The 22,168-nt window shown below is 32.9% G+C and overlaps 1 protein-coding gene across 4 annotated transcripts in view; it reads right to left on the bottom strand.

Annotated features, from left to right (window-relative positions):
* The window catches only part of BNIP3 (BCL2 interacting protein 3), a 47,112-nt gene that overhangs the window by 1,650 nt on the left and 23,294 nt on the right, over window positions 1-22,168 (bottom strand). Inside the window, exons 1-6 of one of the 4 annotated variants that reach the window (XM_089713695.1) lie at window positions 17,403-17,589; window positions 12,268-12,418; window positions 10,942-11,023; window positions 10,044-10,102; window positions 9,515-9,614; window positions 7,294-7,400 (exon numbers count right to left, since the gene is read on the bottom strand). In XM_089713695.1, the coding sequence (XP_089569821.1) occupies window positions 7,294-7,400; window positions 9,515-9,614; window positions 10,044-10,102; window positions 10,942-11,023; window positions 12,268-12,418; window positions 17,403-17,439 (536 nt within the window). In that variant the 5' untranslated portion in view covers window positions 17,440-17,589. Of the gene's footprint in view, window positions 1-7,293; window positions 7,401-9,514; window positions 9,615-10,043; window positions 10,103-10,941; window positions 11,024-12,267; window positions 12,419-17,402; window positions 17,590-22,168 lie in introns of those variants that run through there. The other 3 variants (XM_089713697.1, XM_089713694.1, XM_089713696.1) reach the window with 3 other exon arrangements.

Below are 22,168 nucleotides of genomic sequence, written 5' to 3'. Positions count from 1 at the left end.
TGCGAATGCGGCAACGGCTGTCCGGAAGATTCGGCGGAGCAGACGAGGGAGCTGACCCAGCCTGATGACAGAAGCTAAAATAAAAGTGCGCGGCCCCTTCCCCAAATTATTTTAATTAATTTTGTTTCGTTCGTCCAAATTATTTTTAACGTAATTTTGCCCTCTTGCCCCTGTGAAAATCCTCCTCTTTCTTTTTTTTTCGTATATAATACGTGCAATCTTGGAGCATCGATCTTCACTTTCAAGAAAAGAAAATGAACAATTTTATTTAAGTGACTTTAAGTGACATAGTTAGTTTATGGAACATAATTTGGAAATAATTCTGAGTAAGTTGAATGACATAAGTAGTAATTTAAGAAAATTAGGTCCTACTAGAAGGGAAAAATATGCATGTAATGTTAAGAAAAAAATTTTAGAAGCTGATGAATTATATTTAGAGTATAACAATATAATTAATATTTTTAAAAGTAATTTAGAACTTTCAGAATATGTCTTTGAAATATTAATAGACCGTATAGAATTAGCATATAAGCAAATTTTAACATATAAAATTAGTACTAGTGAAAACACAGTTGCAAATATGGAGAAATTTGACATAAAAACCGCTACTTCTTTAATTCCAGTAATGGATAATTCAGAACAAACTATTGATAAAATTATAGATGGTATTGAAATGTATAATGAATATCTTGTAGATGATAGTCAGAAAAAATTGTTAATTTCATTTGTGTTAAAAACAAGGTTGTCAAAATCTGCTAAGTTAAAGTTAAAAAGCGAGTATAGTGATGTAGCGAGTCTTATTCAAGACATTAAGAATTATTTACTAACTAAGAAATCGGCTAACTCTATACTTAGCCAATTAAATAATTTGTCACAAAATAATATGTCAATCAATGAGTTTGGTGATAAATTGTCAGATTTATTCGTAGGCCTCACTATCGCTCAAAGTGACGGAAACCCGAAAGCTTGTGAGATACTGAGACCTATAAATGAAAAACTTGCAATTAAAAGGTTTGCAGATGGTTTGCGTAATAGGCGGCTGAGTACCATCATATCAGCCAGGGACTATTCGCAGCTGAAGGACGCGGTGCGTGCGGCCGAGGATGAGGAGCTCGGACAACCTTCGTCATCGAATAACGTTTTTAACGTACAAAAAAGAGGTAACCATTTTAATTACTCTAGGTTCCCGCGAAAGAGCCGACCACCTTCAGGTCAAATGACTAGAGGTAATTTTTATTCGAATCGAGGACGGAATTCTAACACCTTTAATACGAGAGGCAGATATGTAAACAATAATAATTATGATTGGAGATTTAATAACGCTCGCCAAATACGTGGTAATAATTACAAAAATAATTTTGTGACTTCGAATCGTAGTCGATTTAATACTGGTAGGGGTAATAGTAATAATAGTCGAAATATTTGTTCAGTACAAGTCGAAAATCCCCAAGATGTAGAATCTCAGGACCGGAGTCAGTTTTTTCGGACCTAAACAATATAATATTTTAACTTGTGACAATAACGTAAAATATATATACTTAAATATAGGTACTCAAAAGTGTTCATGGTTATTAGACACAGGCGCTTCATTATCAGCGATTCGTAGTAACTCTTTATCGGAACGTATACCAATACATCGAGACCCTATAGTTATAAATGGTATAGGCGGTAAAACTTATTCAGAAGGTTATGTTTATTTAACTTTACAAGCATCCGATGGAACTAATTTTGAACATAAGTTTTATTTATTTGACAGTTTGCCTTGTAAATCAGATGGAATAATTGGGTTAGATTTTCTTAATAATTTTAATTCTACTATTGACTTAGAAAAAAATATTTTAATCTTAAATAGTGAAAAACAAAGTTTGTTGCCTTTATATACTTCACCTAAACTGTGTACCGATTATATATCAATACCAGCGAGATGTGAATCTATTCATTACATAAAATTAAATTCAGATGTGAGAGAAGATTGTGTGATTATACCGAAAGAGTTACAAGAAAATTTATTTTTAGCTGGATTAATAGTAAAACCTAAAAATAACATAATTCCTATTAGATTATTGAATACTAGTGAAAAAGAAATAGTCATTTCTGTATTTGAGCCCGAATTAGTATCTTTAAATTATTATAATATATGTTCATTTGACAAGTGTACTTCTAATTCCACACGTGCAAAAATATTGTTGCAATCTTTGAAACTTGATCACTTAGGTACAAGTGAACGGCATAGCATAGAAAGCATTTGTTCAAAGTATGCTGACATATTTCATTTGCCCGGCGATAAACTTACTACCACGAACTTAGGTGAACAAACAATTCAATTGAAACAAAATGTAAATCCGGTATATGTTAAACCATACAGATTGCCACATAGTTTAAAACCAGAAATAGAGAAACAAATTAAACAAATGTTAGAAGATGATGTAATTGAACAATCTCAAAGTGAATGGTCCAGTCCGATTTTATTGGTACCTAAAAAATCAGATAGTAAAAATAATAAAAATTGGCGTTTAGTGATTGATTACAGAAAATTAAACGAGATAATACAAGATGACAAATTTCCACTTCCAAACATTACAGAAATTTTAGATTCGTTGTCTGGTGCTATTTATTATTCACATTTAGATCTTAGTCAATCTTATTATCAGTGTTCATTAAAACCAGATTCAAGACCAATTACAGCGTTTACTACCAGTACAGGACAATATCAAATGAAACGCCTACCAATGGGATTGAAGACAAGTCCCAGTGCTTTCTCTAGAGTCATGTCTATAGCTATGTCTGGACTAAACTTTATAAATTGTTTTATCTACTTAGATGATCTTATTTGCTTTGGTAGAAATTTAGAGTCCCATAACAAAAATTTAATCGAAATTTTTGAACGTTTACGTCAAGTGAATCTTAAACTGAATCCAAGTAAATGTCAATTTTTAAAAACTGAATTATTATACTTAGGTCATACTATATCGGCTGATGGCATTCGACCTGACAAAGAAAAAATTAAGTGTATTCAAAATTATCCTAGACCGACGAATATTGATGAAGTCAAACGTTTTGTTGCTATGTGTAACTATTACAGAAAGTTCATAGAAAATTTTGCAGATATAACTAATTGTTTAAATAAATTATGTAGAAAAAATATTAAATTTGATTGGACGGAACAGTGCGAAAACTCATTTAAAATTTTGAAAAATGCTCTTATTTCACCACCTATTCTACAATATCCAGATTTTTCTAACGAATTCGTATTGCAAACAGATGCTTCTGGAACGGCGATAGGTTCAGTACTTTGTAACAGTAATATGAAACCAGTAGCTTATGCTAGTAGACCTTTGAATAAAGCAGAGTTAAATTACCCTACTATTCAGAAAGAACTTCTTGCTATTGTCTGGAGTGTTAAATATTTTCGACCATATCTATACGGACGTAGTTTTACTATAGTAACTGACCATAAGCCACTAATTTATCTATTTGGAATGAAGGATCCATCAAGTAGACTTTTAAAATTTCGTTTAGCATTAGAAGAGTATAATTTCAAAATATCTTATGTTAAAGGCAAAGAAAATGTACTAGCAGATGCTTTGTCACGAATTGTTGTAACGTCAGAAGATTTAAAGGGTATGAATGATAAAATAGTAGCTGTAACAACAAGAGCTCAAGCTAGAAAAATGAAAGAGATGAATGAACACAAGAATGAAAGTGGTAATGATAGTGAGAAAAGCGGTGTACCAAGTATCAACTCTAACGATTGGCCTGATCAACCAAAAGTTGTGGAGATACTTAGGATACCGAACGGATCAGTTGAGTTATGTTTGATTGAGGGAGAATTGTTAAAGAAAATGAGAAAAAATAAAAGCATAGATGTCGAATCTGAATGCTTCGCATTTGTTGCTAATAAAAAGGTATTATATGTAAATCTCGATTTTAAAGCACAATACACGCGAGACGTTTTTGTGGAAAAATTGAGAAAATTATGTGAAAAATTAGAAATAAAAGAGATTTGTATGATAAAAAGTGAAGATAACGCGTTATTCATTAAAAATATGATATGATAGAAGAAATAAAGAGTATTAAAAAGTGGTCTGGACCACGCATTTGTATTTTAAGAGGAATAAAAAGAATAGATAATGACGAAGATAAACAATTTATCTTAAATGACTTTCATTTGCTACCAACAAGCGGACATGCTGGGGTACGCAGAATGATTAATAATATAAAACGTAAATTCTACTGGCCAGGAATTGAAAATGACGTCAAAAATTTTGTTCATAAATGTGAGAAGTGTCAAAAAATGAAACACTCTAGGTATATAAGAGAACCGATGGTTATAACAACCACGGCAAGTTTTGCTTTTGAAAAGGTATTTTTAGATATAGTGGGTCCCTTAGATTTAGATTTAGAACATAATAAATATATCTTAACAATTCAGTGCGAGTTAAGCAAATTTGTCGAGGCTTATCCTCTTAGAAGTAAAGATACGGTAAGTGTAGCTAGGAGTTTTGTGAACAATTTCATTTTAAGGTTTGGCATTCCAAAAGTCATCACTACAGATCGTGGAACAGAGTTCATTTCGGAGACGATGGAAGAGGTATGTAAATTACTTAACATAGAAAAACTTAGCTCTACAGCATACCATCACCAAACTATTGGTTCACTTGAAAATACGCATAAACATCTAGGTTCATTTTTACGTATACAATGCGATAGTCACCCTGAAACATGGAGCCACTGGCTACCATTTTGGTGTTTCTCGTACAATAATACTGTTCATTCAAGTACAAAATATGCCCCATATGAATTAGTTTTTGGCAAACCGTGCGAAATTCCCAGTAGAATTTCTTCTAATATAGAACCATTTTATAATCCAGATAACTATAGTTTAGAGTTAAGATACAGGTTGCAAGTAGCTAATAGAGACGCGAGAGAAAATTTGTTAAAGTGTAAAGAAAACCGAAAGCTGAAGTATGATAAGAATGTTAATAAAGTAAAATACAATCCAAACGATTTATTATTAGTGAAAAATGAGACAGGAAATAAATTAGAAACTTTGTATAATGGTCCATATATTGTAATAGAAGAACAGGAACCAAATGTGAAAATTATGAAAAATGGGAAAATTGATGTTGTTCACAAAGATAGAACGAAACCTTTTGTTAAGGATAACACAGCTCAACAAAAAAAACAATTTTTTTTTGTTGCCCTGGATATTTTTATAGATTTATATATTTCAAGTACCCAGTTTGCGAATGTAATTATTAAAATTATTTAATTGGCTCTAGTTTTTTTTTAATTTGGATTTTCATATATTAAATTTTCTTACGGCCCTTCAGAATACGGGTTACTAACAAGTGTTTATTTTTTTGGTGAATTACGTTTTCTGCACATTTATTCGCTCAGACATAACCCTATTCTATAAAACTGACTGTAGAATATCAGAATAATAAATGGTTTCTGTAAAAAAATCATTTTTATGAACAACAATGTTCCGTTTGTATTGAGTTGAAGAAACCCAGTAGCACTTGGTCAGCAAAGTGGATAGGTATACGAAATTCCCTTGATGTTTTTATTAATAGAATTAGACAAGGCAAATTCATTAGGAATAATTAATAAATATGAAAATTTAGGCCTTTGAGGGAATCTAGAAGTATAAGAAGAATACCCGACGGCCCTACAGGACGGGCGTGTCGAAAATTGATAAAAGATGAAAATTTAACAAAATTTTATAACTGATGCTGAATGAAAATTATGAAGAGATAATATAGTATTGGTTAATTTAAGTTAACTTTAAAACACCAAATTATAAAGAAATTGCACAACAGTAGTTAAAAAACATCATTATTTTATGAGCGCAAATACGAACATAAAGCTACACTTTCCCCACACCCTCCTGGATAGATATCCAGTAAATCTGCGAAATTTCTGTGAGAAACAGGAAGAACGCATCGAAAAAGAAGTAAAAATTATGGAATAAAGGTATCAGGGTATATGGGAACGTCACATGATGGCAGATTACTGATGGTCCATAACAAAACTATTGTCCCAAAATTAACTTAGAAGAAAAGCTTATAAAATCTATTTCCTTGTACTATTTCATAAGTGTTAATGATTTTTCTCTATTTTTATATCCATTTGAATTAATTAAATACTAAAACAAAACAATAAGTAAAACTTTGTAATAAATAAATGATGTTAAAAAAATATACCTCCCATTTCATGCTGCATTTTAGAGTCTAATAAGAAAATTAGGATTAAAAAAAAACTAGAGCCAATCTACCAAAACCATTATTAGTTTTATATATAATATGCATTAAATTATTCGAAACCACTTTCACATCCAGGGCAACAAAATCATTGTTGACCAGTGTAATTAATGTTATCGTACGTACTACGTGTTACGTATTAAGAAAATTTAAGTTACTTATTGTTAATTAATTAATATTATAATCAAAAAAATAATAATTTGTATTAATTACTTTTTTTTCGTTATTTTGCCCCGGAGGTGTAGTGGTATTGTATCTTACTAAGACAGAATAAATCATAAGTTCAACCGAGACGGTCGTGTTATTTCATTTACACCAGCTCCCCTCACCTCAACCTAATGAGTAAAATGGCCGTAATAAATTTTTCAAAATAAAACGAGAAATATCTAAAAAATTAACTTGAAACCCTCCCATACATTTAGTATGTATATCGAATATCCCATGTACATTTAATATGAAAGATTTTAGCTTTTTCTTTCTTTTTTTGGTTTTCTGCTTTAATTACTTCGCAAATTTGAAGGGAAGTTCATTTAGAAACTGTAAATAGAGCTCCTTATTGTATTGCACAATGAGAACATCAATCCGAAAATCTGCTATGAATACAAAATGTATGGTAAATAAAATGTATGGGAGCGTTTAATGTAACATTTTTGGATATTTCTCGTTTTATTTTTTTTAAATTTATTATGGCCATTGTACTTATTACGTTGAGTACTTTCGATATCCGTTTAAAGTTTTTTGATATCTGCAATAGTTTCGGAATAATCGCTTGTGCACACTTAACGATTACACCCTGTATATCATCACGCTAAGTCCTAAGACCAACAAGAGCGGAGCACTGCGGGTAAAACCTCGGAGCACAGGTAGTGTATAATATGGATGTATATACACGGTACATATACTAAAATTGTAGTTTATACAATATTTTTCTGTTTGTTCCGACCAACCTCTGGAACGGCTGGACCGATTCCGACGGGACTTTCACATCCTATGTATTAATTATAACTAAAAAATAAAAATAAAAACTCACCCAATACCAGCGCCCAGCAACAGAGAAACCACATTTGTTATCAACACGGCCGCTATCGCACCGCGACTGAACAAACACGCGCGACGCACGGACAGACAGTGCCCCTGCTGTATATACAAAAAAAAATGTATTTATTTGCTAAAAACATGGCAAGTACAGAGAGATGTCAAAAAAATGTAATTGTTCATTATCTTTCGCTTAGTAAAGAGCATGCATATACATATATGGAATCTGCTGTATACAATAAAATTATATACAATGAAATAAATTATTTATCACCAAGGACACAACACGCTAAATAATCAATAAAATACAGCAAAAAAAAACAAAGAACATGACATACAGAAGTCTGAATATGATATTTTGCTTTTATGGCATTCAAATCAATCTATACATATAAAACTCAAAGGTGACTGATATAGTGATATATCAACGCACAGCCCAAACCACTGGACGTATCGGGCTGAAATTTGGCATGCAGGTAGATGTTAGGACGTAGGCATCCGCTAAGAAAGGATTTCCCGAAATTCTTGCGGGAACGGGGAAAAACGGGGATGCACGTACAAAGTCGTGGGCGAAAGCTAGTGCTTTATAAATATAAATAATTTGGAAAATCCAAAAGTGCACGCCTCATAATTTTTTTTTAATTATTATTTTTGTTTATTTAATAACAATTAAACCACATCGAATCAGACCCTGAAAAATGAAAGGGTTCTATTCCTGAGCATACTCAAGCGTAAGAGAAAAAAAAAGACTCGATTAGTAAAGTATTTCGGTCGCTATCGTGTTAACAAGAAAAAGGATCCGCACATACAGACACACGGACGTCCAAGACAGAACTTTTTTAAACTGTTTTTTAACTAGTTTAAATAACAAAAATGACATCAAAAATATCATGAACGTTAAAAATCATAGAAATCTAAATAACAAGACACATAGAAGTGCTAAAATGTCATAATTCGTATGAAAACCGCTGTCGCCAAAATCAACACATTCAAACCGAAAGCTAAACAGTACACACAAGTAAACTATGCCTTTTATTGGACAGCTTGATTTTAGTGAAAACTAACTTATCTATTAAATTAAGCTTTTGAATATGTATCCTAACGCACGAATTTACGGTTTATTTTAGAATAACATCCCTAAGTATATGAGACTTTTTGCTCCAATACGAACAAACGTGATAATAAGAATGGTCGACTGTGTCATTCATTGTTATTTCGATTACTATGGTGACGCTCGTAATACTTGTAAATATTCTATAATTTTAAGGAAAAACGGCATTATTTCTAAAAAAAAATATTTTCCGATGAAATTTTATTCCTTTATAAGTATAATTACAACTTGTGGAAGAATTTCCGCAATGGGAATTGCTGAAACACACCATGTATACACTCATACGTCTCCAGAGCAACTGAACAGTGACGAATGCACTGGTGTTGTGCAAATCACCTGAGTGGCGACAAGGTCACGCACGCTTACGACTTCTAGTGTCTTGTTATTTAGATTTCTATGTTAAAAATAGTGTTTTTTCTTAATATGTGTGTGTATGTATTATCTTACAAGTGCAATGTATGATACATAAAGACATTTTAAGTTTGAAAAATCAGATGTTTTGCGCAAAGTGACAGTAGTACCCACCTCAACGCTTCGCTTATGAGGCGTGCAATTAAAAAGCATTGTTCAATATACGCGTGATTGTGAGTGTATGTTTTCATTGTACGCGTGATTGTGAGTATATGTTTTCATAAAATAATTAATATTAATAAAATTATTTAAGTTGATATTTCAAGGCATTGCAATTGATATTTAAAAATTCATTAAATGTGTTATTGTAAGTAAGGTTGTTTAATGTTTATTCTATTATGTACTAGATTTCCGCCCGCGGCTTCGCCCGCATTTTCAAAGGAAAACCCGCATAGTTCCCGTTCCCGTGGGATTTCCGGGATAAAACCTATCCTATGTGTTAATTCAAGTTACCCTCTATATGTGTGCTAAATTTCATTGTAATCGGTTCAGTAGTTTTTACGTGAAAGAGTAACAAACATCCATACATCCATACAAACTTTCGCCTTTATAATAGTATTAAGATTAAGATAAGATTAAGATTCTATGCGTGATTGCGAGTGTATGTGTTTATTGTATGCGTAATTGTAAGTTTAGTTGTTGATTCTACGTGTGATTGTGAGTGTAGTTGTTTATGATCTAAACAACAACCCACCTGTTGACTGCCAGGTTGGAGCTGCTGCTCCAGAACCTCAATCGAGGAGGTGGCTGATGGTGGACCGCGAGCGTTCACCGGATGCTTGAACCGCCAGTCCCTGGTGAAATCAAATTTGAATTTGCATTTGAATTTTGAGTTTTAAGTAAACATGTTTGGAATGATGTGAAAATTGGAATTGAATTTGTTGTTGAAAAAATTTGTTATTGTAGAAAAAGTTGCACATTATCAAGCATAATTTACATTTTAACTGTTACCTATTCAAAATGAATGAACGAATGAATGAACGAATGAATGAATGAAATACTCTTTATTGTACATACACAGAAATAAATTTTGTTACATAGTTAAGATAGCTTATAATAGAGATGTACAAAGAGCGGAAAAATCAAAATGTTACTCGAATACAAATAATTTTGTTTGAAAAATCTTACATTTTTTTATTGTTAAGGATATGTACATTGTTGCCTTTGAATGATAATATTTATTTTGTGTGTATGTGTGTGAAAATAAATAAATAAATACTCACTTAGGCGGTAACTGGTCCGGCCGACTGCTCCACTCCCACACCCAGTCGTTTGAATCATCCTGGAAATATAAAAATATTCATTCATTCATTCATTCATTGTTACTTGCAGTCCATGCTATAATACGCTATAATAATAATCTTTATATTAGGACGTTTTAAAAGCCCTTCTGGAAGAAATTTATAATTTTATAATCTTCTTATATATAAAAATGAATCGCAAAATGTGTTGGTAAGCGCATAACTCGAGAACGGCTGAACCGATTTCGATAATTCTTTTTTTATTATATTCCTTGAAGTACGAGGATGCTTTTTACGTAGAGAAAACGTAAATATGTACCACGGGCGAAGCCGGGGCGGACCGCTAGCATAAAAAAACACAGGACAGTTCTTTGGCATATTATTATTATATATGATGTTACATAATATGTATTTTGTAAAATTAAATTGTAAAACTGACATGATATAAAAGAGCAACTATGGAGTTTCTTGCCGGTTCTTCTCCATAGATACTGCTTTCCGAATCGGTGGTAAACGTTAAAAATATGTAATAACGATTCAAAAGTGAATGAATGAAGTCAGTTTGAACCCAATAGGTAATATATTATATATATATAACTTACTGTGGATGAAAGAAATTTCAAAAGCGATGAAATTTAGACCTTATCTTTATATGAATAAAATTACACTCATAATTTCTTAAACTCAAACATTTATTTATTCAATTAGACTTCTTTTAGAAGCACTGTTGAATCGTCATTACATATTTTTAATATTTACCGCCGATTCGGAAAGCAGTATCTATGGAGAAGAACCGGCATGAAACTCCATAATTTTTATATTAATTAGGCTACTAACAATAATATATAGTAATTAGTAAATAGGATAAAAGTATAGTTACCCTCCAGCAGTTAATATAGACTCCTTTTAGTTCGTCTTCGGTGGAAGGCTCTAGGTTCGGACTGTTCGGTGGCGATTTCGGGCTGAAATAGACAAACATACAAACATTATTTCATCATCATCATCATCATTAGTCTATTTGTTACAGTGCAAAGAATAAAGGAATTCTATGAGGGTTTAGGAAAGTCTAAAATATTCCAATAAAACTTTTACCGCAGTATCTCGCACTACATTACGATACGCGACCAGTGACCACCTGCCCACCTCTGCGAGCCTAGTACTTATAGACCGGTTGTACGAGATGCTTCGCTAGCCTAGAATTGTGTAGGCTAGTCTAGACCACATCCTAAATGCAACAGTTTGTGAGGATAGATGGATGTCTGTTACTCTTTCACGCAAATAAAATAAAAATAATATCTTTAAAAAAAATTATCTATTAAAAATACCGCATCAAAATCCGTTGAGGAACAAGAATGTCCTTGGCAAGACACATCCTTTAAGTAGGTACCTATTTACGACCAAAAATTTTATACAATCCTACAATTGCGCAGATAGTTTTTTACAAAACAAAAACATAGTTTTTAGCATTCACGGTCACTAATTTTGTTGTCATTTGACCCCTTTTTTGTTTGGAAACAATTGACGGAATTTTAATAGGTGTACGTTTAAATTGTAATGTAATAATAGTAACTCAAATACTTAAGCCTTCTGGAATACGGATAATAAACAATATTAGCCTTTAGCCTTCCCCTTTTATCTTTTCTTTTCTCCCACTTCAACCTAATAGGTAAAAAGTACCAGGCTCCCATAACCCAGTAGGACATATTCTCTTTTTTCATTCCCTTTTCCTTCATCTAGTTCTACACAAAGTTCCAGGTTCCATAACCTATTAGGATATCTCACCTGCCCTTGATGCTGGACGCGCGTGATTGCCGCACAGACAAATCGCGACACTCGCGCTGCGCCTCCCGCAACAGGCAAATGTACTCATTCAAATCCACCAAGCTTTCATTTTCAGGATTATTTTTACAAAATATAAGAAACTTTACAAAGTACCAGGGTAACAAAAGACAGCAGGATATAATGTCTTTCTTCCTTTGAGAGGGAGGGATAAATCAGATGGAAGGCCATTTATCTACTTCTCTGCTTAACCTATACTTACGTACAAAGTATCAAGCACAGGTATCAAGCTCCCATAAAGCTCTGATATGTATTCGTCTGCTTCCTTCTTTTAAGGAAAGAAGGATTGATTAGAAGGCCATTTCTGTATCTCTCCTTCTTAACCTTATAAAATACCAGGCGCCCATAACCTTTTAGGATATCTCACCTGCCCTTGATGCTGGACGCACGCGAATGCCGCACAGACGAATCGCGACTCTCGCGCTGCGCCTCCCGCAACAGGCGAATGTACTCATTCTCGGCGCCGCTGAGACCGCCCGAGTTCAGTTCCACCCAGGACTCTGTAACAAGCCGATTTCCTGTTGAAAAAATTGGTCGATCGGTTTAAAAGTATATGAATAACAAACAGGATAATAATTCATATATCTTTAATCTTAATCTTAATATATATAAATCTCGTGTCACAATGTTTGTCCTCAATGGACTCCTAAACCACTTAACCGATTATAATAAAATTCGCACACCATGTGCAGTTCAATCCAACTTGAGAGATAGGATAGTTTAAACATGTAGGTACCACGTGCGAAGCCGGGGCGGACCACTGGTTGTTATAAAATATCTGCCCTCAGTTCGCTGGTATATGGCTCAATGTTTTTTATCGTGCGTTGTGAAAGGGAGCTAGACGGAATTATGACCAAAAATTGTAACGACACTTTTTGCTATAGTTGTAAGCCGTGTTTGCAAGCCAGTTATTTTAGTAACTTCGTTCCATCCGGGTGTCCCTTTTTCAACACCAAATTTTTCTTTGATGTTGCCCGGATACAAAATTTAAATCAATTATAATCGATAAGTCCGTATCCAATTAATCTATATCTTCTTCTTCTTCTTTTTCTTATATATAAAAATGAATCGCAAAATGTGTTGGTAAGCGCATAACTCGAGAACGGCTGAACCGATTTCGATAATTCTTTTTTTATTATATTCCTTGAAGTACGAGGATGGTTTTTACGTAGAGAAAACGTAAATATGTACCACGGGCGAAGCCGGGGCGGACCGCTAGTACTTAATATACATAAATGAATCGCCTAATGTGTTGGTAAGCGCAAAACTCTAAATCGACTGAACCGATTTCGCTAGTGTTTTTTTTATAATATTCCTTGAAGTACGAGTATGGTTTTTATGGAGAGAAAACGTAAACATGTACCACGGGCGAGGCCGGGGCGGATCGCTAGTATGTGATTAAACTAATTACCTAACCCCTTATAATGGCCATAAACGATCAAAATAGAGATCAAATATCTTGATTTTATTTTCTCTTTGTATGTTAAAAAGATTTTAATTTTACTTATTATTATCCTACCGGATGTCTACCACGTGATCTAATCATTGTTTTATGGCTGGTTCACACTTTGTGTAGGGTCCGTGGGTTACGCCCCCGGTGTGTTTTGCCCCCGTGGTGGAAGCCCCCGATTTTAAATTAAGTTATTATAGTTGATTTCGCCGAAATAAAAATATTTTTTACTAGATACAGACGATGAAAAAAGTGTTTCGGAACCAAATACGTAGACAAACTTACTAAATAAGTATTCTAACTAACACAATATTGGATACTATAAACATGCTACAAGGATATTCACTTTATTACTATATTACAATTATTTACTTTAGATGCATTACTTTGTACTTTGTCTAAACGAGGCGCCCGTGCCCGGCCAAATTGGTTTTACACAATAGCCAGATCGAATTCTAAAAGAAAGAGATAGGTAGTCAAAGAAAGGGAAAAATAGGGTTGAAAACACAAACAAGGTTGACAAATATGAAAAGAAACAAATTACAATTATGGAGTTTTTGGAACAAATCCGTCCGTATGTGCAAGTCAAGCAAAAATAATCACCTACTTACTTAGCTTAAAAATAATGATTTTGCATGTTAATTGTTACATAATTACTACATTTTAATTTTATATCTATATCAATGTTGTAACCTCCATAGTCACTGCATATAAATGACTTAGGGCCGATTTTTCAATGCTTGGATAAAACTTATCCGTCCAATAAAGTATTACACGATAATATTAAAATGTCACGTAAACTGTCCAATACGGGCAATTAGAATACGTTTTTAAAATGGTAGTTTTATACATTATTCGACGAATAAGTTTTATCCGAGCATTGAAAAATCGGCCCTTAAATTACATAATTTAATTACAAAGTTCAAATCATCCTAATATTTTTACTATGTTTTTCTTCTTTTGTTACTTTTGTTATCTGTGATTTTAAATGTTAATTGTTTTTATTATATTTTAGTGTTTGAACATTCTGTTACCAATCTTCTAAATATTTAAGTAGATGCCTACCTATATACTTAGTACGTAAATAGTATATAAGTACTTAAAATAATCCTAATTTTAAACTGTGATTTTTAATTTCGTATCTGTGATTTTGCATGTTATTGTTGCTTTATTTTAATGTTTGGTTTTATTTGTTATCAAAGTTGTATTTACGTAGATACCTATTATTATTTATTAGACATTTAATTTAATTTTTATTACATATTAAGTACCTACGTATTACCTATTATTACCCATTAGTACCTATTATTAGATAAGCAAACGTTTGTTACACCGACATTGTTAATAAAGATTTATAATAATAAACTATGATTTTGATTTTAATAATGAACCATGACTTAGACATTTTTTATAATAGGTTACACTTTGCTATCTGACTGTACTTTTGATAAAAATATTTAACTAATAAATATTATAGTACTAAAACGAAATCGGGGGCTTCCACCACGGGGGCAAAACACACTGGGGGCGTAACCTACGGACCCTTTGTGTAGTGCGAGTGCAGGTGATTAGTGCGAGTGTAGGTGTGTAGTGCGAGTAGTGTCCAATTGACTGCGAGTGCAGGTGATTAGTGCGAGTGCAGGTGTGTAGTGCGAGTAGTGTCCAATTGACTGCGAGTGCAGGTGATTAGTGCGAGTGCAGGCACGCTGCGAGTAAGGGGGAAGGGAGGGCGCGCGGGACGTGGCTACTCGCAGTCCACTCGCAAAAAAATAGAACACGCTTCTATTCACTTTACTACACAGCCTACTAAACACTCGCACTAAACAGTCGCTGTCCACACGTAGCCACAGTCGCTGTCATCACCTGCACTCGCACTAATCAAAGTGTGAACCAGCCATTACGGTCAGTGAACACGCAACGCGGTAATTATAAACACATAATAAATGTAGCATATTCAAAACTAGTGTTATATAGAGAAAATATTTTAATGTATGTTTGTCTTTACGACACAATAAAACTACTAGACCGATTTTAGAATTTTTATCATTTAAAAGCTACATTTTTATCAAGCAAAATATCTATACTAGGTAATATTTGAAAGCTGAAGTGATTGTTTTGGTTGAACGCGCTAATCTCAGGAACTACGGGTCCGATTTAAAACCTATTTCACTGTTAGATAGTCCATTTATCGAGGATGGCTATAGGCTATAAATCATCACGCTAAGACCAATAGGAGCGGAGCAATGCGGTCAAACCACGGGGCACAGGTAGTAGTTTTATAAATGGCGGGTAAGCTAGAAACATTATTATAATCCGCATAAGGGTTGAACCGGTCGGCCGGCATTCTTGATAGCCCATGTTTATAAATAACTAGCGCTTGACCCGGCTTCGTCCGGGTTAAAAAAAATTACCGAAGTTAAGCGGTATACGATGCAGGTAGCCTTTAAATGGTAAAAGAAAGGTGACAAACGAACAATAAAATATCTTATCTTTATTTTTTAGTTTAATTTTGGTACGTACATACCTAATACATATCATTTAGCACTAAGTACGTCAAAGGATTTGGTCACCTTACAAATAAATAAAAAATGAATAGCCAAATTAAACAAAAACCTCATTTAAAAAATAATACCTACCAAGTTACCAACCAAATATTCCTACATTTTTTTTGGCGAAAAAATCTTGATTTTTTTACACCTCCTACCTAGTTTTACCATTTTGTAGGTACCTACATATTTCAATTTTGTTTTGAAGTTTTTCCTTATAGGTATATAGGTAACCACTGGTAATCCAATTAATTTTAAATTATGTTCTTGATACATTTGAATAATTAAAATATAAATTTGCATCAATTTTGTTATTAGACAGGCTTATTATCAGCACAATAATATTTGAAGGTACCTAATACAATTTTAACAAGCTATTCACATTAAGGAGTAGGCGGGTAACGCCGCGGGCGGAATTCTAGTTACGTATGTAAGTAGGTATATGTACATATTTATGTCAAGAACAATACAGACCACATGTAAAGTAAATACATTGTATATTGATTCACTTATCAGCTGTGTCGCTTAATAGTTAATATCCTATACACATAATGTATAAGAATACAAAATATTTAACAAAGACTGCATTTTATCCCACACTAGCTTCCGCCCACGACTTTGTACGTGCATCTCCGTTTTCCCCCGTTCCCGCAAGAATTTCGGGAAATCCTTTCTTAGCGGATGCCTACGTCCTAACATCTACCTGCATGCCAAATTTCAGCCCGATACGTCCAGTGGTTTGGGCTGTTCGTTGATAGATCACTATATCAGTCACCTTTGAGTTTTATATATGTATATAGATTTGTTTCACTTTTGACAACGCCACACCTGTTTCACTAACTAAATCATAAAAAATAAACATTTTTTTTTTACCCAGCACCCTTGAAATTTGGCTAGCACCTCTCATTAATGTAATCTTTACATCTATACAGAAAAATAAAATAAGCCATCTCAATTTAAAATAATTTATACGAAGACAACAAAAAATCTCAAAAAAAGAATCCTAATTTAAATTTAAAAAAAATCCACACAGAAATCTAACAAGGCATTTCAATTAAAACTAATTTATACGAAGAAATAGAATACAAAACATATCAAAATACGATCAAAAGGCACCCCAATTTAAACGAATCAACAAGATAGAGCACAAAAAATCGCAAAAACTCGTAAATAATCCAGTTTCCGCCAACACTATAAAATCGGCTACAAACACCGACCTTTCTAGAATACAAACATGACAAACCGGTTCTGTTGTTTACAAACAATGTCTCACAAACAACAATAAAAATAGCTTGAACAACACACTATTAAGATAAACATGGATAAACACATGATATTATTGTATCGTCACCGATCCTTGATAAGTGTACAAATTTTGAATTAAATCTATCCTTTTAAAGTGGGTCAAAATCACGTATATAGGAATCGGTTACAAACATACAGGTGAAGCTAAAAACCTTCACAACGCAACATGCAAACCACGTTTCACAATAAACCGCGCATTACCCAGTTCGTCGACCGTTATACTCTTTGGCTCGTACATTTTGGCACGTCACAACACACGAGAAACAAAAACAATAACACAACTGCGCACAATCTACAACGTTCGATTTTTAAACAAATAAATAGAGAGAAGCACCGCCCGCGCGTCCGCACGCGACGAGCGTTCGAGCGAGACTGAATCTATATTCTATTTCAGAATATCGGACGTAAACAAAAGCAGTGCGTGGGCGCAGTATATTGAACGCGAGTGCATGTGCATTGTGCAACGCGTCACGTCATGGAATAGCTGTGACGTGACGTGTGTAGGGTTCCCGATTATAAACAATAGCAATCAGTGGCATTAGGGCGTTTGTCCACTACAAGGAATTTTACGGTCCGGCATTCCGATTTTTTACGGTCCGGTATGGCACGCCTTTAATCTATATACTAGCTTGTGCACTATACGTAATTTTACTGTCCGACATTTTACTTTTCCCTATTCCGGATGGTTTTTTGTGTCTACGAGTCGCTGTAGGTATAATTGTTTTCGAATGCCCACTTGCTTGGATTTTACTGTTTTTACTGCATATGCCAATTAAAAGCAAGCTCTTGTTTTACTTTCTTTTAGTTGGCAATGAGATTTGAGAAGTCGGTATTGTTATTTTATATACATTGACCAAGCATTGACCTATAATTATTATCTAAGTAAGTGTTGGTAAGTTAAAGTTCAAGTGGGAATAGCTTAATTAGCTCCTCGTCACCGATTAAAATAAATAAGTGAAACACGCATTTTAAATCTCTTACGGAACTTTACTTTTTATTATAACGAAGTAATATAATATTTCACCTTCTATATTTTTTACTCGTTTCTTGTAAAATACAAAAACAATCATTTATGATAGCATTATACCGCCAAACTTCCTTGAACTGTACCGCACTGATCCGAGTAAAGACGGACAGGTGCACAAGCAATTCATCGGTTTTTTCATGCCACACCGGACCGTAAAAAATCGGAATGCCGGACAGTAAAATTCCTTGTAGTGCACAAGCGCCCTTACTCTCACCGGACCCACTTTAATCGGACAGATTTAATTCAAACTTCGCACACTTATCAATGTTCGGTGACGACACAATAGCTTCATGATTTTATCTTGTTCTTTAGTCTGTATAGCTACTGTTACAACGCTAAAATATTAAACACCACGTATTCAATCTATATTAAATTATTAAACTGATAAGTTGTGCGAAAAACACTGAAAAAAGTTTTTTTAACATTTATTAATTTTTGAGTTTGTTCCTTTCCCAGCCCTATACTTTATTATAAACACGTTGACAACCCTAGCTGTATATTCCCTTGGCGGACACTTGCGGAAATCTCTTTTAAATATGACTAAATGTGGAGCCAACGACCGCCAGAATGCAACGAATTTTTCATTGATTTAAACTGTACATATAGTGAATTTATTAAATGACGTAGTTTATACGTTATTGAACTCTTGGAGTTTATTTATATTGAAACTTATATGTACATACACGAATAACATGAACGTTATATGATGGATGGTAAACAGAATCTGTGAAACGGCTGAAGCTGATTTGATGATAATTTGAAATCTATCATTCTCTAGCAGTCCCCTCGTAAACACTAAACACGCTCGCTGCAGTGTGCGAGACGATACTAATAATATAAATGAAATGAAATGAAATGAAATGATTTATTTTGCAAGAAATGTGGTAGATTTACAGATGTTGCATAATTCATTGTTCAGCACAAATCGCCAATTGATTGGCATGCAAAAATTAACAAGAGAATGTCAATGTCTTACTACATAAATATCATTTTTATAATAATTATACATATTATGTCAACTATTATGTACCCTTTTTCACTTACAATTATTATATAATATTTATGTCAATTATTACGCTTTTTACTATTAAATGTCAATTACTACAAATACAATTTAATTTATATAAATAAGCAATTACAAAATTATAATATTATGTCATATTTTGATTTTTGAAAAAATTCTTTTAAGTCATAAAAACATTTTTCAATTAGCCAGGCTTTTAAACGCTTTTTAAAAATATTAAATGGCAATTCCCTCAAAGATTTGGGAATTGCATTGAATATATTTATACACATAACAGATGCATTTTTTTGGTGTAAGGCCGTACGGCATTTAGGCATCAGCAGCCTTGTAGGGTCTCTATTGCCAAGTTGATATCCCTCTTTTGCAGATCTAAACAAATCCTTATGTTTCTTAGCAAACATACAAGATTCCAGGATGTACAAACCAGTTAATGTTAATAGTTTGCATTTTTTGAAGAGTGGTCGGCAAGAGTCCATTGGGGACGCATTACAGAGAGCCCTAACACATTTCTTCTGTCCAATAAAGACACTCTTTACATTAGTTGAGTTTCCCCAAAACAGTATACCATACCTTAGCACAGAAGCAACGTAAGCATGATATGCTGTCAGGGCAGCTTCATACGAAATTGTTTTTCTTAGTTTTCTTAGGGCAAATACGAACTGGTTAATTTTAGAACAGATAAATTCACATTGTAATTTCCAGTTTATATGCTCGTCAATTTGTACCCCGAGAAACTTTGTACTATCTACTTGCTCTATTTGTTTGCCATTGTATTCTAGATTTATGCTAATTTTATTTGTCTGATAATTAGTAAATTGAATAAATTTTGTTTTCGTCATATTGGGTGTCAAATCATTACTCTCAAGCCATGTCATAATAGAATTTAATGTATTATTCAAAGTCATGTTATAGTCAGAATCTTTTTGATTGTCAGGAATAGTCAAACATATGTCATCAGCGAATAATGCACAATTATAATTCGTCACGTTTGGTAAATCATTTATATAAATTAAAAATAGCAAAGGTCCCAACATGCTTCCTTGTGGTACACCACACGTGTTATACTCATAAGATGATTTATACGGCATCATTTCATATTTATGATTTAAATTTGAGATTTCTACACACTGTTTTCTTCCGGATAAGTAACTCTTGATTAAGTCATAAGCAATGCCTCTGATTCCATATTGTTCGCACTTATTCAATAATATGTCATGATTAACCACATCAAATGCCTTTGTCAAATCAAAAAATATTGATATTACAGGCATCTTTTTATCAATGCTTTCAGTTATATTTTTTAACACGGAAAATATAGACATCTCTGTGGATTTGTTTTTTTGGAAACCACTTTGTTGTGAACTTATAACATTATTTTTTAGAAAGAACGTTGATAATCTTTTGTATATAGCCTTTTCAAAGATTTTTGCAAATATAGAAATTAAAGTAATGGGACGATAATTGTTAATCTCGCTCCGATTTCCTTTTTTGTGTAAGGGTCTTATCACTGATAGCTTCAACATTTCTGGAAAAATACCTTGGTCGAAACATTTATTTAAAATATTTTCCAGAACATGTGCTATGTACTGTTTACATTCTTTGAGTATAGTAGTACAGATAGAGTCATAGCCAACAGCTCTTGTCTTTTTGAGTGACTGAATAATATTTAAGATTTCTGTTACGGAAGTAGGAGCAATAAAGATACTTTTACTGACTGGGTTAATATTATTTTTATAATTTTTAGTCATAGGTCCAGTACTTGAGTTGATTTTATTTTTAGTAATATTTATAAAATAGTCATTAAATTTATTAGCAATAATCATAGGTTCATTCACGTCAATATTGTCTATATTAAGTTTGTCAATGCATGTTTTCAGTATATTATTATAACTATTATTTTTTATTACATCCCAGGTAGCTTTTATTTTATTACTTGAAAGTTTTATATATTTCTCATTCAATGTTTTTTTAGATATTGAAATCTAAGTTGTCTTTTTGTAGTACAAGCTGTTTTGATACCTTTAGTTGCCCATTTTACTTTTGTTGAACCGCATTTTATAATTTTTTTACTTACAGGGAAGCAAAGGTCGTATAAAAGACAGAACCATTGATGGAAGTTATTGAACGCTGTATTGGCGTTAGGTTCAGTAAAAACATCACTCCATTTTATACAGCTTAGATATTTGTTGAATTTTTTAATATTTTCATGCGAATAGTCACGATTTTTTATGAAAAAGTATTCTTTTGTTTTTGTACAGTTGTTAGTTTTAAATTGCATAATTTGACATGTGTCGTGGTCGGATAAAAATAGCTTTAACGTTTTGCCTTCTGCACTATTTATTGTACTTGCTATAATGTCAATACATGAATTTTGTCTTGTCGGTTCGTTTATGTGTATTTTAATGTTATAATTGTTTAGTAAATTTTTCAGTTCAAAGGATCTACTATTATTTTTAGAAATATCTATGTTAAGATCCCCTGCTAGAATGATTTCTTTCTTATCTTTGCGTTTTATTGTGTGAAGAAGAGTTTCTAACTTTTTGAAGAATTTTGTAATATTAGAATTCGGTATTCTATAGACACATAGTATGTTACACTTAAATAAAGGTAGCTCTACTCCACAGCATTCAAATAACTTTTCTTCCGAAATATCTTTACAAACATCGAGAACCTTATATTCTAGCGATCTTTCGACAAAGATGCATGATCCACCACGTTTTTCGTTTTTTCTGCAAAAGCAAGATACCATGTTATAATTTTGAAGTAGCATGTTAGATTCATCACCGCTTTTGACGAATGTTTCTGTAAAGCAAAGTATATTTATGTCATAGTTCTGTTTTATTTTTAATTCAGATATTTCCAATTCTATTAAATCCAATTTATTTAAAAGACCAGCTATATTTTGGTGCATAATTT

The sequence above is a fragment of the Colias philodice genome, chromosome 31 (genome assembly GCF_061535455.1).
Source record: "Colias philodice isolate Cphi_HAF_F1 chromosome 31, ilColPhil1 Martin Lab GWU primary, whole genome shotgun sequence".
NCBI lineage: Eukaryota > Metazoa > Arthropoda > Insecta > Lepidoptera > Pieridae > Colias > Colias philodice.
Note: the sequence above shows the minus strand (reverse complement) of the source record. Positions and strands in the feature narration are given on the sequence as shown.